Below are 16,211 nucleotides of genomic sequence, written 5' to 3'. Positions count from 1 at the left end.
TACCCATCAGGAGCTGAGAACTATTACACCCACTGAGTCAAAGATCAGGTAGGGCCAGTAGCCATTAGTCATAAATTGGAGGTTGTACAGCTGAGATCGAGTGCAGGAAGGACTTGAGGGCATAAGTAAGTTGCATGAGGAAGCAGCCAGCCCCTCATGCTGACCACCACAGCTGTGTCAGTGCCCCTCAGCTCACATGGGCCATGTAGGCACCTCCTATAACCACATGACAGGAGGGCAAAATCCAAGCTTTGCTTATAGATGAGTTGGTCCAATATGTGGGTTCAAGTTGAAAGTGAACAGTAGGTGTGTTACAAGGAGTGACCTTGAAACACAGTGGCAAAATAAAGGCCTTCCAATAGGTGGAACTTTGGACAGTATACCTGCTCATCTACTTGGTGTGAAAGGAAAAAAATGGCCTGATTTTAGCATACAGAGGCCTGGATGGAAAAAGATGGAAACATTGGTTAGAGACACGTGGCTGGACATGGAAGTGAGTGGCAGGAAGTGTGAAGCTCTTTGCATTGCATGTGAATGCCCACTAGAGAGTATACACCATGGAAGAGATATTCAGCTACCAGGCAGACACAACAACTTGGCCATCTGACATCAGCCAACTCCAGCCATTAGCCACTGTGGTGCTGGCACAATGGACACTGAGGGAAGTAGCCACAGTTAGAGGGATGGGGCTATGCACAGACTCCCACCAAGAGTAAAGGCTCCCACTAACCAAGGCTGAGTTTATAGGTGTTACTAATGAACATCCAACTTGTTAGCAAAGAGGAACGCCAGGTTCCCCACCTATTACCATTCCTTAGGGAGGCCAACTGCCTTCCTGGTGACCAGTTAATTATTTGCCCCTTCCATCCTACAAGAGCCAATGATTTATTATCAGAAGATAATGTCTACTCCAAATAGCATGGTAACCAGATAATCCTAATCAGTAAGAAATGTATTCAATTCAATCCCAAGACTCAAATCTCTCCACAGAGTTTATGCTAAGAACTATTGATCAGTTTTTCTACAGCGATGACACCATCACAATGAGATGAGTTACATCTGAGGTCTTAGACAATATACTCCTGTGTTCTAGGAAATGATCTCTTGGAATTCTTTACTTTGTGCTTTTACTAGCAGTGTGTACATGAACATAAACCATCTCAGCGCTCTCCTGAAGATCTATGGAAAAGCTTCAGCGTTCAGAGAGGCTTAATGTTGCTGGATGGCAGTCTTTGCTCTCAGCCACATGATGGTGGAGGTTGTGAAACCTGCTGAATGTCATTACCCAGCAATCTTCTGTTATGCACAGGGAATACACTCCCAGACCCCCCAGTAGATGCCTGAAACCATGCAGAATATGAAACTCTCTCTATATAAAATGCAGTTTGCTATACATTCATAGTTACATTCATACATTCATAGTAAAACATAATTTATATATTGGGCACAGCAAGAGATTAACAATAACCAATAATAAAACAATTATAATGACATACTGTAACAAGAGTTATGTGAATGTGGTCTGTCTCGCTTTCTCTCTCTCTCTCCCTCAAAATCTGTTAGTGTACTGTACTCACCCTTCTTCATTGCATCACAGTGTGAGATAATGCAATACCTACGTGATGAGATAGAGTGAGCTGAATGACCTAGGCACTGTGACTTAGCACTAGGCTACTATAAGGGTCACTGGAACACAAGCACTGTGATACTTCGACAGTCAAGCTAATAACAAAGATGGCAGCTCCTAAGTGACTGATGGGGGCAGTGTGTACAGCGTGGGGATGCCAGACAAAGGGATGATTCATGACCCACCTGGATAGAGCAAGGCAGCACAAGATTTCATGGCGCTGCTCAGAATGGTGCACAATGTAAAACGTATATATTGTTTATTTCTGGTATTTTTCCACTTAATATTTTCAGACCACAGTTGACTGCAGGTAACTGAACCTTGGAAAGTGAAATCACAGATAAGGGGGGAAGACTATTATAAAATGATTATTGGTACTATACAAATACTTCCTTCTGTTATCACTTGCTGGAGTGACAATTCTCACAGTTATAGTCTTCTATGAGCTTCTAAGTAAATGATGAAGAACTTGTAGGGCTTATAGTAATCCAAGTGTTTTTAAGCAATGTTTTCTTCAACATTCAATATTCTGACCCAAACTTTGGTGAGGAAGGGAGAGGAGGGCTATTTACCCCACAAATAACAGGGATAAAAAAATCTCACATGTGTGGGTCGAGTAAGCAGAAATCCACGGTAATGCACAAGGAGGAATGTAACCCTTCACTATATGGGTGCATAAAATATTTCTGTACATTACTCTTAATTACTCACTAGAAAACATGTTTTGGAAAGGGAAGAGATCAATATGTATTGTTTTATCACACAAATGGCTTTCCTTGCACTGGTTAGTTTTCTGCTTGCTGATTCCTACTCTTGTGTGTCTATGTAGCAAATATAACCCTTTGCTGAGAGGATTTTAGCCCTTTTAAACTGGGATGGCGGACTGGGAGTAGATAAAGCTCTTCGGAAATCTGACATTTGGTCTAAGTGTTATTTAGCCTTTTCCTGGGGTCTGTGACCTGAGCTCAGTGGATCACAGTGTCATGAACCTGTGTAAAGAGGCCGCCTGTGGCTTTGTGCTGGGCAAGAGAATTCAGCTGCACTCCCCAGAGCAGGAGCCAGTACAGCGTACTGCCCCCATAAAGCTCCAGAGAGGGGACCACCTGGGCTCTGGGACAGCAGTCTGAACCCTGGGCCAGTGCTTTGCAGCTAACGGGACTTTACTCTAATTTATGTCTTTAGTAATCAAAAAGTCTTCAAAGGGTCCAAAAGTAAATAAAATACAAAAGACACCCTTAAGGATGTAAAATGACTGCATTGTTTGTAAAATAAAAATTAGATAAATATTTTTTTTAAAATACAAAAATCAATTCAGACATGACCCAAATTGATTTTTTTTTTAATCTTTCAAATACTAAAATGATGAAGTGGCAAAAAAGAAAGAAAAAGGAAATGTAAAAAAGTAACAGACTTCTGAATAGATGAAAACCTTCAAAGGGACTTTTTTTGAGGGTTTGATCATTACCAGACACTCTCTCTCTGTTGCTGAAAGCTAAACTGTTACTATTACTATTATCATCTACCGTTTCCTGATAATTTGCAACTCACTTTAAATTACATGAATTATCACACTTAATACACATAGTAACTTTACGAGGTGTGGACTGTTATCTCTCATTTTACAGATTAGGAAAACAAGGATTAAAGACAGTAAGTAATCTTGCCCATATCACTTTCTTAGTAAAAAGTAGGGCTGGGATATTAACTTGGAAGGAATCTAACTCCAAAGTCTACAGTGACCAACCCATTAATCAACTTAAATGCCATGCTGCTCCCTGAGGAGTTGGGACAGGAAGTTAGGCAGGCATTAACCCTTTCTACCACCTGCACAGGGATCATTCAACTCTAGGATAGCCTCTGGAGGTAGGGCTGCTATGCACATTTTGGGGGTTGTGCACTGTTCAGGGACGCCCCACTGAGGGGATGCTGTTCACATTGCAGATGTGATCTAACTGGTATGGGAGTCTATAGGTGACTGTGAAGATCCTGAGCTCAGGGACTGGTGCTCTTGACCAAGCCCTGGACAGCAGCACACACAGCTGTGCAAGGTCACTGGCACACACACTTGCACATGATTGCCTTGTCCCAGCCCAGGCATCCTGTGCAGTTGCTTCATTTCCTCCCTTTTTGCTTTCAAAGTAACTCAAGTCTCACCCTCAACCTGTCTTCCAACCTGGAAGGGGGAATGCATAGGGAATACACGCTGCCACTATGGTTATTCCAATTGTGCAATGACATGTCAACTGAATTTATTTTTCTTAAAGAAGGAGGGTCCTTTCTGATTGGTCCATGGTTGTCTACAGGGGTCCTGGTGAGAGTCCTACTTACAGTCTGCAGTGCCTCCACCCCCCAGAGCCCTCAGCTGCTGAGTGTTTGTGCAACCTGACAGGAGCCTGGCCCGGAGCGGTCTGCCTACAGCCAGCTATAGCGTGTGGGTTCTTGGCTTCGTGTAGGAAAGATTTCACAACAGGTGACTGTGAGGATACATTTATCAAAGCTGGGGACAGTGAAACAAGGGAGGACTTAGCAAAGAAAAAGCAACAGGAGAGCCTATGCAGGGTGCTTTAGCTCACTGGGAAGTCAGAGAAAAGGCGGCCTTGAGGACAGGTTCAGAGGATCAGCCTAGGCCAAGCTGCCAGCTGCCCATTGCCTGAGAGTTTAGGAGCCATGTGCCTGTGAAGAAAGAAGTGGTGGGGGAAGAAGAAGGGAAAGGAAATGTCACAGGCTGCTCCGCAGAGGGAGAGTGTGCAGTGGGTCCTTTTTCTTGAGGCTTTTCTCTCTCTCTCTTGTAGGTGGGAATCTTAGGGGAGGTCTCAGGGGAGGGTTTCAGTGGAATATTCATCAGTTCTCCAGGTGTGCTTTTTCAGGGTTATGGTCTTTGCCGATTGGTCAGTGACAAGGCAGGTCTTTAGTCCTTGCAGTTGGTCCTGGCGTCTTCCACCTGGTTTTGCTGCTTTTCTGGGCCTGGAGCTGAAATACAACTGAGGCCTAGATGTTATCTAGGCAGAAGGAAAGGCCAGGGGAGGAAAGGTTACCCTGGGGGTGAGGCCCCTGTTTTCCCAGTTCTGCCCCATGCCAGGCACCCCGGGGCCTTCCCTTCGGCCCTGGTGACCATCTGCACCTGGCTGTAAATTCCTCAGCCATTGTGCTCAGCTACCTATCTCAGTTTCCCTGTCCCACTTGCCAAGGAATTTCTTTAGCTTCTCACTATCCTGTCTCACTAAGGCTGTGCCGGCCATTTTCGGGTCAGTTTAAAACCAGCAGAGGTAAGCAGGTCACATCTTTAATGAGGAAAAAACCCACCCATGAAATATTTTCCAAAAGGGAGTGTTGGGGGATTTTTGAGTTTGTCATCCAGCCGGAGAAACCCCAACTCACTGCTCTTTTCCAGGGAGATCATCTGGTTTGCTGTGTGGGGCTTTGTCCAGGGCGTGAATTAGTAACCACCAGGAGAGCAGTTGAGCCTCAGTCAGTGCCCCACACTGCTTCTCCATGGGAACTGAAGGGGCCAGGTCAGCTAGAAAGCACCAGCTGCCCACCAGTCAGCAGGGGAATTCCTCTCCTGAATTTTCTTTCTCTCTAGCCCATGTTGTTGCATCACTTGTCCAGGAGAGACCTGAGTGGGCTGGCTAAGCTGGAGCACCCTGAAAAGTCTAGGACCCTGCCCTGGAGGGCTAATGAGAGGTGGAAGGATGTAGATCAGTGTATTTTCTTTGAAACTACTATTACCACCCCAGGAAAAGTTCTGCAGGAATAAGTGACAGTGAGAACAACAAGGGGACAGGACTGGCTCCCATGTACATGAAATAAAAGCCAAGGCCGAGGGTGAAATGACTTAATGCAAGTCGTGGAGAGGTAAGTGGCAGAGCCTCACCTTGTACCTCCATTCTGTAGAGCTGACTCCAGCTGCTTGCTAACACTCCCATGCTGCCTTCTCAGTCTCCAGGGCTACAGAGAAGAAGCTAGAAGATATCCAACAACCAGCATCTCAAAAAGATAAAAAGGAAAGTCCCAGTAGAGTTTATTTCTACACTGAGATGGATGGAAAAGCTCCAACTGAGCCCAGAGAACAAAAGGTGAGAGGAGACACTCTCCCCAGAGCCTGGGGTCTTGTCTCCGAATGCGGAAGGTGGGTGGTGCGGTGCAGCAGCAGCTGTCCAGCATGCACTCACATTCCCTTCCCAGAGCAGCTGGGCTCCCTCCCAGAGGCCTGGGCAGATTCTGGAATTCAGGGCACAGCACCTTTCTCCTCCTTCCCTCCTCTTCTGCTCACTCCCAGGAGAGCATGATTCCTGAGGAGCCCCTGAAAGCTCTTTTGTTGTTGTGGAGAGGGAAGACACACAGCTCAAGGTCATTGTGTCAGCCAGAGAGGCAAAGCGGAACCTCCTTAATCCCAGTTCTTTTCACTTTCACCTACACCACACTGGCTCATTCCTTTCTTGTGTGCTGCCCCAGGGGTAGGAGGATAGGTGAGGAGTGGCCCTCAGGAGGGCAGTAGGGATTTGGTGGGCCATACACCAGCCTGTGCTGAAGTAGTTGCTTCTTCCAGCAGGACAGAGGGACAAGAGGGGTTCTGAACCTGGCCCTCATTCCCTAAAATGTGGTGCAGAAGAACAGAGGCCTGTGTCCCCAGGCTCCTGAGCTGAGGCTCCCTGCCTCCTAGAGAAAGGTTTTCTGAAGGTCGCCGGTAGGGTAGGGAGGGAGACTTGGGGATATTGTTGTTGCCTCCTTCAGTTAAGGCTGATAACTCCCCGGGGACATTTTATCTCACCCTCTGCTTCCTCATTGCCCCTCTGAGGCAGAGAGGTGACTGCCCCACAGGACTTCAGAGGAAATCGGCCCCAGCTCAGAGCTGCTGCGTCAACACTGAGCTCTTTAGGAAAATTAGGCCAGGGACCTGGGCGCCAGCCTCAGAATTAGCCTGAACTTGGTGAATATTGATTGTGTAAACAATAGATTAGGTGCAGGCACACCTGGGAAAGCCTCCAGGTGCCAGTAGGAAGCCAGGGCTCTGAAAGGCAGGGAAGGCCTAAGGCTGCTTGGCAGTGCCCAAGACAGGAGGGCGGCTGGGGGAGGGCAACAGAGAGGGCCTGAGGAGCCCCTGGACTTTTCCAAACCTGACCACTCATGCGGCTCTCCCGGGATACGGCCAGCAAAGGCACTGGTGGAGATGGCTGGACCGAGCCAACCTGCTCTAGGGCAAACCCATGGATTCTGCTTTTCTCTTGTTCTCTCCTTTCTCTCCACTTCTCTTCTCTTTCAGCTCTCACCCTTCCTTTCCTCTCCCCTTGCTCTTATTTTCTCTGACTTCCTTCCTGCCCTCTCCCCATTCCCCTTTCTCCTCCTTTAGCCTGTGCCCAAGACTGGCCAGTGATCTCGTTTAACTCAGTGGCTCAGTTAGGGAAGAGGGACAGGAGGCCCCTGGCCCTGGGCCAGACCACTGACTTCCAATGCCCGTTCTTAACATTAATGGGGTATGTGTTAGAGCAGGAAGGAGAAAACAATGGCTCTTCAGTTGACTTACTTTTTATCTGTAGGCCCCAGGAACTGCAGACAGTAGATAGATTCAAAGAACAGAGCTTTAGTCAACAAAAAAAGCACCCTTGAAAACCCTATGGGGAATAAGAAGAAGTAGAATGTACACGCTGTCATTTTAATCAGAGTGGTCTGGTCTTGTTCACTATAGCCACACACGGTCCACCTACACTGTGCTGGATCCTGCATCACAGCCTAGAGGTGGACAGTGGAGACACACAGTCTTCAAGGAGCTTCCCAGGCCAGTGGGAGACACGAGAGCAGGGGGAAGATAGGTGTGAACCAGGGGACAGGGAGAGCTTTCTGGAAGCTGGAGAAGAAACAGAATAGGACCCTTGAACAGACAACTGCTTGGGCTGGGAGTTAATTTTTAACTCCTTGTTATGACTAGAGGCACACTACCCATGAAACAAAAAGTGTCCCCTGAAGGAATCTATTCTCTTACAGAAAAGAAGGGGTGAGGAGAGCCATTCTCTAGCAGGCACACCGTCAGCACTTCTAACACAGAAGTCTTATCGGTGTTATGTAACAACCCCATAAGGACTCTGTCCCTGAATAGGGAACTAATCCCAGACACAGAGTAACCTTTCCAAGGTTCCACCTGAGGTTTAAACTTCCAGTGGGTGGTCTTTCCACTACACAATGGTTCCCAAACCCAGAGCTCCATGCTGGCAAGTGGGTACAGAGGCTGGAATCCCACAGAGGACACTTCATCTCTCCTGAACACAGAAAACGCCAAGGCAGGGGATGTGTTACCCTTGGTGGCAGTGACAGGCTGAAGGTACATGGTTCGGAGGGTGAGGACGGGGGCCAATTTCTCTCTTAGAGATATCCCACCCAGCCCCAGCACTGAGCAGATCAAGATCCCCAAGCCAGAAGGTGGGGCCCCACTGCTGCTCACCCCAGCTTCCCACTTGCTTCCCTCTCAAATCGCTTCATTTTCAGTGTTTTGTTTTGGGTTTTTTTGCAGGTTACTAACCAGAGGGCAAGATGGAAAATGTGTGTCTTCCTCATACTGTGCCTGCTGCCAGGTGAGACCCAAAGAGCTCAGATACAGAGCTTGCAAAACCAGACCGATCCTTCCAAGCTATAGAGGCTCCTGGTAGGCACCTTGGTGGCATTCAGCATGCCCTCAGCAGCTTGGGCACAGCCATGGCTTTCTCTCCTGGGATCCAAGGCCATGCAGTGGGTCCATGATTGGGACAGGTCTGGGCCCAAAGGGAATAAGGGAACCAAGAACTCACAGGAGAAGGCAAATGCCTTACTTGATGATTTCCAGAATATTCACTGTTTTGATGTTCCCTATTCTCTGCTCTCTTTCATTCAAGTTAATGGCTGAAAATCAGCTATTGGCAAGATCAAGGCCCTGAGAGGCAACAGAGAGGGAAGCAGCTCAGGCCACATCTGCCATGCCCACAGGGCACCAAAAGCACATCACCACCATCCCTGTCATGTCTCTTCTCTCTCCTCCATACCCAATCCCAGAGGGGCCTAAACCAGAGTTCAGGATAGAGAAAAGGGTGGGGCAAAACAAGAGGCCCCAGCACACCTCTTCCCTCTGCACAGGCCTCCAGACCTAACTGAGTAAAAGGAGAAGGCTTCAACTGGGTAAGAGATTGGAGATGCAAACAGTCATTGAACTGAACTGGTTATATAATTTTGTATATGCAACCAGTCTAGACTGATGAGGTGAGACTATGAAAGTATGCCTGACATTTTTATCAAGGAGCAGAAGCACACAGGTAGAGCATGAAGAGGCAGTAAGAAAAAGAATAAACTTTGTTGCTGCTTTCACCAATCAAAATTAAGTCACTGAGTAAACAGGCTACACACATACTATAGTTCAAGCCTATTGCCAAAGCAGATGTAGTCACAATACTGCTTACCTGGGCTTTGACGGTGGCCCTTGGCTGTGCCCGTTTCTACAAAAAGGCAGCCACTGTGAACATTTTTGCAACCACTGGTCTGTGGATATGCCCGCCAGACAAACCAGGGTTCTTGTTTCACTCCACACCCCCAGCAGAAAGGATGCTGATCTGTTCTTACTATTTAACACTTCTCTTTATTTTTCATTCGTATAAGATGCAGCCTTCTGCCAGATGTTGCCTTAGCCCTCTTACGCGTGTTTGGATAGCAGCTTTTAATTTTTTATTTATTTTTAAAACTTACTTATTTTTAGAGAGAGGGGAAGGGAGGAAGAAAGAGAGGGAGAGAAACATAAATGCATGAGAGATACATCAATTGGTTGCCTCTCACATGCCCCCTACTGGGGACCTGGCCCACAATCCAGGCATGTGCCCTGACTGGGAATTGAACTGGTGACCTTTCAGTTCGAAGGCTGCCACTCAATTACACTGGGTCACTTCAGCCAGGGCTGGATGGCAGCTTTCTAAATATCTGCATTGGAGCACAGTGAAGGGAACCCAGGCTCTGGAGGGATTTGTGTGAGAGCATTGGGCATATGATGTGTTAGCTAAATCATGGCCAAGATGATTTTTGGATGCCAATGTCTCAGATGGGGCCTTGGATTTAGCTTCATTTTATATCTTGAGCCTACTCCTCACCCAGGGACTAAGTTATCACATTTCCATATTGATTTTTTCTTACCTCACTTTTAAGGAGACACTTTCTCACCTGCCCCCTAATTCTGGCAGTGTGGAGCTTGCTAACACCCCACACAGTGACTGTACTCAACACTCCCTCTCCTTAAACTTTTTTTTCTCTGCCTGCAGCTGCAAATGCGTGGAAGGGCCCGAAGGGCCCGAGGCTGGTGTCTGGGAAGCCTGGGGGCACTGTCACCATCCAGTGCTATTATAAGCCCTCTGCCATCAACAGGCACCAGAGGAAGTACTGGTGCCGCCAAAGCCCCCTGTCGTGGCTCTGCCACACCGTCGTGTCCACCAACCACTACACTCACCTTCGCTACGTTGGCCGAGTGGCTCTAACAGACTTCCCAAATAGAGGCTTGTTTGTGGTGAGGCTGTCCCAGCTGTCCCCGGACGACGTGGGGTCCTACCGCTGTGGCATCGGAAACAGGAACAATGTGCTGTTCTTCAGCATGAACCTGACCATCTCTGCAGGTATGGGCTGATGGCCAGTGAGTCAGGGTTGGTGAAGTGAATGCCAGGAAGTTGCAGGTGCAAGGGAACGAAGAGGTCCATGAGGGTTTTACCCACAAGGAGTGTGATGAGGAAAAGCTGGGGCAAGGCAAGGGCTCGAAGAAGAGGGCTTTCATTTCTAAGGAAACTGCCTTCAGAAGAAAGGCAGATGTTAGGGTAAATGTCTCAGCTAATGCACATCAGCTATCCCACCCATTTACCCCAAGGTGTGTGGCACATACATTTGGAGAGAGTCCCAAGAATGTAGTGAATTGGATAAGGTGGCTGCTTATGGTCATCATGCCTCTGTTCAGACAAGCAGAGGAAGTGAGATGGGCCAGGCAGAAGAACTGGGCCTGGGCTCTTCCTAAGACTGAACCCTTCAGCAGACCCTGATAGCCACCAGGCCCATGCCCTGTGTGGCAGCCTCCGGAGAACTGATCCAGGGTCAGGCACCGTGAGGCTGAGGAAGGCTGTGACAGGCCAGTGGGCTTGTTTTCTTAGATGTTGCTAGCTATCTAGCTGCCTGCTGAGACTGGCTGCTCCACTATGGCTAGATGTCTGTTTTCCTTATTTGAAGACAGTACATCCTGGGCTCCTTTTTCCCTCTAGGAAAGAGGGCTGCCTGCAGGCCCTGGACAGTTTGGATAGAGAATATATGGACATAAAAAGTAAGATAGGGCCATAAAATGTCGGTGTTTGCAACAGACTAGAGAATACATCTGGTTTTCCCAAATTCTTATTTTATACAACATATTGGCTGAAGACAGTATCACTTAGTGAGGTTGCATTCCATGTAGCAAACACTTTCAGCCTGGCTTTCTTTGCTAAACCCTGTAGGCCATGGGATAGCCTTCCCACGTTTCCCTCTTCTGTTCCTACAGGTCCTCCCAGACCCATTCCCAGAGCCACTCCAGCTGCTAGTGAGCTCATCAGGAGATCCTTTGGAACAGCTGCTCCAGCAGCCAACAGACGGACCCCAAGAAATACCCAGGCTATGGAAAGACAGGACACAGGATGGGACAGAGTTGCTCTGACTCCAGAAACCAACAAAAAAACAGCATCGGCTAAGGGAATGCAAACCCCAGGAACCCCTGGGATCGTAGCTGCAGGGAGAGTTAGCCAGGGAGAGAGTTCCATCTGGGCAACCATACCTATTCCAGAGAGTTCAGCTGCAACAATCACAGGCATGTCCGATGCAACAGAAGGTGCTCGGCTGTGGGGCACCAGAAGCTCTGGAGCAAACAGTGCTAGGGCCAGTGAGGAAGGGAGAGAGACGACGACTGAGGCTGATAGGCCAAGAGAGGAAGCAGAAAGGGTCAGAATAGTCCTAGACGCAGACTGGGTGGTCACAGGCACCATTAGACCATCAACCCTGGCCACAGAAAAAGGGGCATGGGAAACCCTCCAAGAAGAGAGATTGGTTTCTAAGCCACAAGCCCTAGACTCCATTGAAGAAACTACTCGAGCTGCAGGAATGTGGACCTTGGGACCCATGAGCATAGAGATGTCATCTGCTGAAGGAAGCACTGAAGGGGAACTAGACCTCCCTGCTGGAGACAGTGGTCCCCAAATAACACCAAGACAGGACCTGGTAGCAGGACCCAGAAGGCCCCTTGGCAAGGGGTCCTCCATGAAGAGGTAAACCTCCAGGCCCCCTGTTGGCTTGGGCTCCACACTGCCCTTTCCCCTGGGACACCCCTCCGTGAGCTGACCTCCGTGCCCCCCTCCTTCTACTCACTTCTCTCATTTTGTAACCACAAGACGGTAAAGGGCAAGGAAATAAAACCAGCCACCCTCCCTCATTGGAGGTCTGTGCTAGGAGAATCTGAGCATTTTGATGTGGTTTTCAGCAAAAATCTAAGCAATGAAACCTTTGGGACTTTTTTTTTTAAAGATGAGGAATGGAAGCTCCAGAGAGGGGAGGTGACTAGCTGAAGCCACAAGGAAAGACTGTGGCAGAGCCAAATGTCAAGGGTAGATTCCCTGACCCTCACCTAGTCCCCTTTTGCAACATGGCTCAGTAGTGGGGCTCACACATAGGCAGAGGACTTGGGAATAGGAGTCAGGGAATCCTGAAGACAGGGCTTCTAGTCCCAGCTCTGCTACTAACCCACCATGGGAATGAGGGCAGCCAACTCACCTTGGCCTAGCTTCTCACCTATAAAATGAGGGGCCAGGGCCAATGGCCTACAGCCCATTATTCAGCTCCAACCTCCACTCTCTGGGACTCTCCCCACCCCTGATACTTGCACTCCAGTGCTTCTCCAGAAGAGAAGAACATCTCTCGGATCCTGACTCGTGTCTCTACAGTGCTGTTCCCGCTTATGCTTGGGGCTCTTGTCTTGTGGAGAAGGAAACTTCGGAGAAAGAGTACTTGTGAGTTGAGTTTAAGGAGCCCCCAGGCTGGGAGGGGGAGAGGGCTTAGCTCCCCTCTGACACCCTCAGGACTGGGTGGGGTCAGACTTGGTGCCAGGACTTCCGGATGTACAATAGAAGTGCTAGATTCTAGCCTGAGCCATGTAACCATTCTTGGCCTTCATTCCTTTATCAAAATGGGAAAATCATCTTTGAATTTATGTCTCAGTGGCACCCCAGAGATTAAAGAGAAGCTCTTCCGAAGATGGCAAGACCTGTGCTCACCATAGGCAAGTGAACCACATAAGCAACCCCAGCAGCAGATAGTGCCGGGCCCAGAATGGGACCGAACTACATCTGCACCCCTGCGTGGCTCTGCTAAAAATCTCTTACAGCAACATGCCCAGGTTTAAATACCCCTGAAATGACTTTAAACCCCATGGTGTTTGAATCTGGTGAAGAAAGAAAAAGGGTGAGATTTTCTGGGAACAAGTGGAGGAAGTGAAGATTTTCAGACCCAGTTCCTGCCAGTCTAAGGGCTCAGAAAATTCTTGAAGGCTTGTGGTGGGTGGGGGCGGCCCTCGAGGAGTCAAATTCAGTGCCCAGTCCCCTCATAGTGTGCTCTGTCCATGTAGCTCAAGACACAGAAGAGGCAGAAAGAGTCATCTTGATTCAGATGAGACATTTTTGGGGGCTGAGCCTCCAACCAGACCAGCTGACTCATGTGGAAAGGAAGATACTCCAGGATGACTCTCCTATCCATGCCACATGACTGTCCCAGAGAGGGACCCTGGACCCTGAGGAATGAAAGGATAAGCTGCTTGGTCGCCATGGAAGGAGAACCAGGACCAAACACCATGACCCCGTCTTGCTTTTCTCTGCCTGTACAAAAGGAAGCCAATGGAGCCAGGGCTCCATTTGGGGAAGCAAAGACTGACCATCCTTGGGCCTACAAAGGACAAGAATTTGCCACAGTCAAGGATGACAGTATGACTCAGAGAAGGCTTCAAGAAAGGATTAACTGAACACTGGTGGAGGTAACCTAGGGAAAATGTGAAATTTCCATTCCTGGAGGTTTGAAAATGTAAGAGGCTTCCAATCAGTGTGGGGAATTACAGGTTTTCACCCATCACTTCTAGCCTGTGCCAGCTGCCCCCTTTCCTGACATCTGCTGCCATTCAACCTGCTGCACACATTGAATTGCATCCATGTATACTGGTCTTGCCTCTACAAGTGGATTCTAAGCTGCTTTAGGGCAATAATTGTGTTTTATCTCACTGTGTCCCCAGAGGACTTCCAATCCAGGAGAATCCCCCATGAATATCTGTGACCGATTGGCTGACTGGAAGGGCATGGGCTCAGCTGCCTCCAGGAGCCCTGCTCAAGCAGACACCTTGGTTCTCCCTTCACTTGGGAATCCCCTGGATGACTCCATAAGCAGATGATTTTCATAGAGACCAAAAGGACACCCAGTCCTCCAATCACCCCTCCCCATTGGGCCTACTTACCATGCTGTAGACCTTTTGACCCAGTCAAGATTTTCTGGGATTTTCCTAAATTCATGGAATAGGGGGGTTATTTTTCAGTAGATTGTCACCTTCACAAAGCTTCTCTTATTCAACTGCTTATTAACCCTTGATAGTGTAGATGAAAAGAGGCCTCATACTAAACCTGACAAGCTCAGGGGAGGCCTGTGTAGCAGCCTTATTAACTCAGAAAACTAAAGTAACCACAAAAGATAGCCTGAAATTAAATCTTATTAACTAAAAGCAGTTTATGGCAGATAGTCATGTCTTAGGCTAGAATCTTCCCTGACAAAAGTCCATCTTTACCTTAATTAAGGTGTCTGTGGTCCTTTTGCATCTACGATAACACACTTTTGGAATGTCAAAGTAATTTCCTTTCCCCAGACCCCTCAAAGCACAGATACCACACTAGAGTACCAAAGTGGTGACCACAAATCCCCTCATTGTTATCGAGTTAATTGTTGACTATTGGCTATCCTGTTCCCACCTGTGTAAAAGAAGTATGTGTCTATCATTTCAGTTTTTATCCAGTTCTAGAAGTTTCTCTGCTTTGCTTTCTCCTACCTCCCTAATCTATCACCAATGGATTTCATGTAGCCCACTTATATCTTCTTTTTTGATTGGAATGTGTAAAGCAGGGTGCAGAGCTGCCATTCCCTGGAGCATTTCCTCCATCTGCTGAGGTTTTGCTTCCCAACAGTTGTCATCATCTTGGCTCACATAAACTCATAAAAAATTCTTACAGGTTTGGACACTCCTTACATTGACAACAGTAAGGTGTTGGTAGAGCTAGACAACAGTTGGTGGGGGCTAAGAGAGAAGGTGGCCGAAGGGAATCTTATGTGGATTCTGCTTTATAACCATTTAACTCCCTGTTGGGGGACTTTTACTCTACCCTTGGTCCCATTGCCTTTTCAGGAGGTACCTCTGCTTTTTTATTTTGCCAAATCTATTAGCCAGCTGCCTGATCTTAGTGTCTGGGCAGAGACGGCTTTGAGCGATGGAAGAAAAGGGTGAGAAAGGTTTTGGTACTGAGTCAAGAACTCTTGGGTAGATGTTTCCAGAAGCCTCAATCCTGCCTCCTAAGCTGTCAGCAGCACCAAAAACCATTTATCAATACCTCTTCATAGCTAGTGCTGGACCCAGATACTGTCCCAGGAAAATCAAGGGGATGCTGTCTTCATGGTTTGTGAGAGCCTCATTGTTTTTGGATAAGTAGGACACCTGTATGCGTCTAACCAAGGGGAATCATACAATTTCAGAGCTAATAGTTCCTTAGAGATTAACCACTCTAAAACCCTCAGCCTAATGGGAAGTAACTGAGGCCCTGTGGAGGTAAGTAACTTCTTTAAAGTCACTTAGTAAACTTAGTTAGTAATAGCAAAGTGAGGAATAGAAAAGAGGACTCAGGACCTTGATCTAATTTTTTCTCCACATCACCATTATAGCAATGATCAAAGCAAAACTAATCAAAAAATCAATTACACCAAGTATCTTGCTCCAGGCCATTTTCACGCACACTATCTCAGTGACCTGCTATGAAAAACCTGAAGAGAGATAGAACAGGCAACAATACCCTACTCAACCAATGACTTAGTAGGCACTGAAGGATATGCAGTTCAGCCAAGGTCACTCTGCACCTTAGAAGCATGGATGAGCCAAGAACCAGGCTATGTAAGATCATTTAACCTAATTAAGTGCCTACTGGGAAATCCACAGAACACTAGCTTCTTAGGATTGTTAAAAGGTATTCTGAGAAAAAGTAGGTTTGGGTAGATCAAAGAAGTTTGGCCAATGAGAGTTAAACAACAAACAAGTTCTTCACATAGGATTTTTTAGAGCTCTTAATACACTGAGGTGCATTGTGAATAGCCCCAAGAGCTGGGGATGTCATGCCTGTTTCCCCAGCATTTTGGACTCTTGTGTTATAGTGAAGCAAGCTTACAGGACTGGATTTAATTCACTAAAATAGGGATTTGCAAATTTTTTGTACAGGTATCAGAGGGGACAAGGGTTGGGGAGCTGGGAGAAAAGTGTAAAGGTATTAAGAAGGAGAAGAAGAAGAAG

General features: G+C 47.5%; 1 protein-coding gene across 1 annotated transcript; it reads left to right on the top strand.

Annotated features, from left to right (window-relative positions):
- Nucleotides 1-5,044: 5,044 nt before the first annotated feature.
- FCAMR (Fc fragment of IgA and IgM receptor) lies at nucleotides 5,045-16,211 on the top strand. Its single transcript, XM_028530867.2, is given in 8 exon segments — nucleotides 5,045-5,482; nucleotides 5,567-5,703; nucleotides 8,133-8,193; nucleotides 9,895-10,242; nucleotides 11,145-11,901; nucleotides 12,521-12,639; nucleotides 13,254-13,382; nucleotides 13,385-16,211. Coding segments are annotated over 7 exon segments (1,488 nt in total). The 5' UTR covers nucleotides 5,045-5,482; nucleotides 5,567-5,664; the 3' UTR covers nucleotides 13,420-16,211.

The sequence above is a fragment of the Phyllostomus discolor genome, chromosome 14 (genome assembly GCF_004126475.2).
Source record: "Phyllostomus discolor isolate MPI-MPIP mPhyDis1 chromosome 14, mPhyDis1.pri.v3, whole genome shotgun sequence".
NCBI lineage: Eukaryota > Metazoa > Chordata > Mammalia > Chiroptera > Phyllostomidae > Phyllostomus > Phyllostomus discolor.
This window is presented reverse-complemented; position numbering and strand designations above follow the sequence as displayed.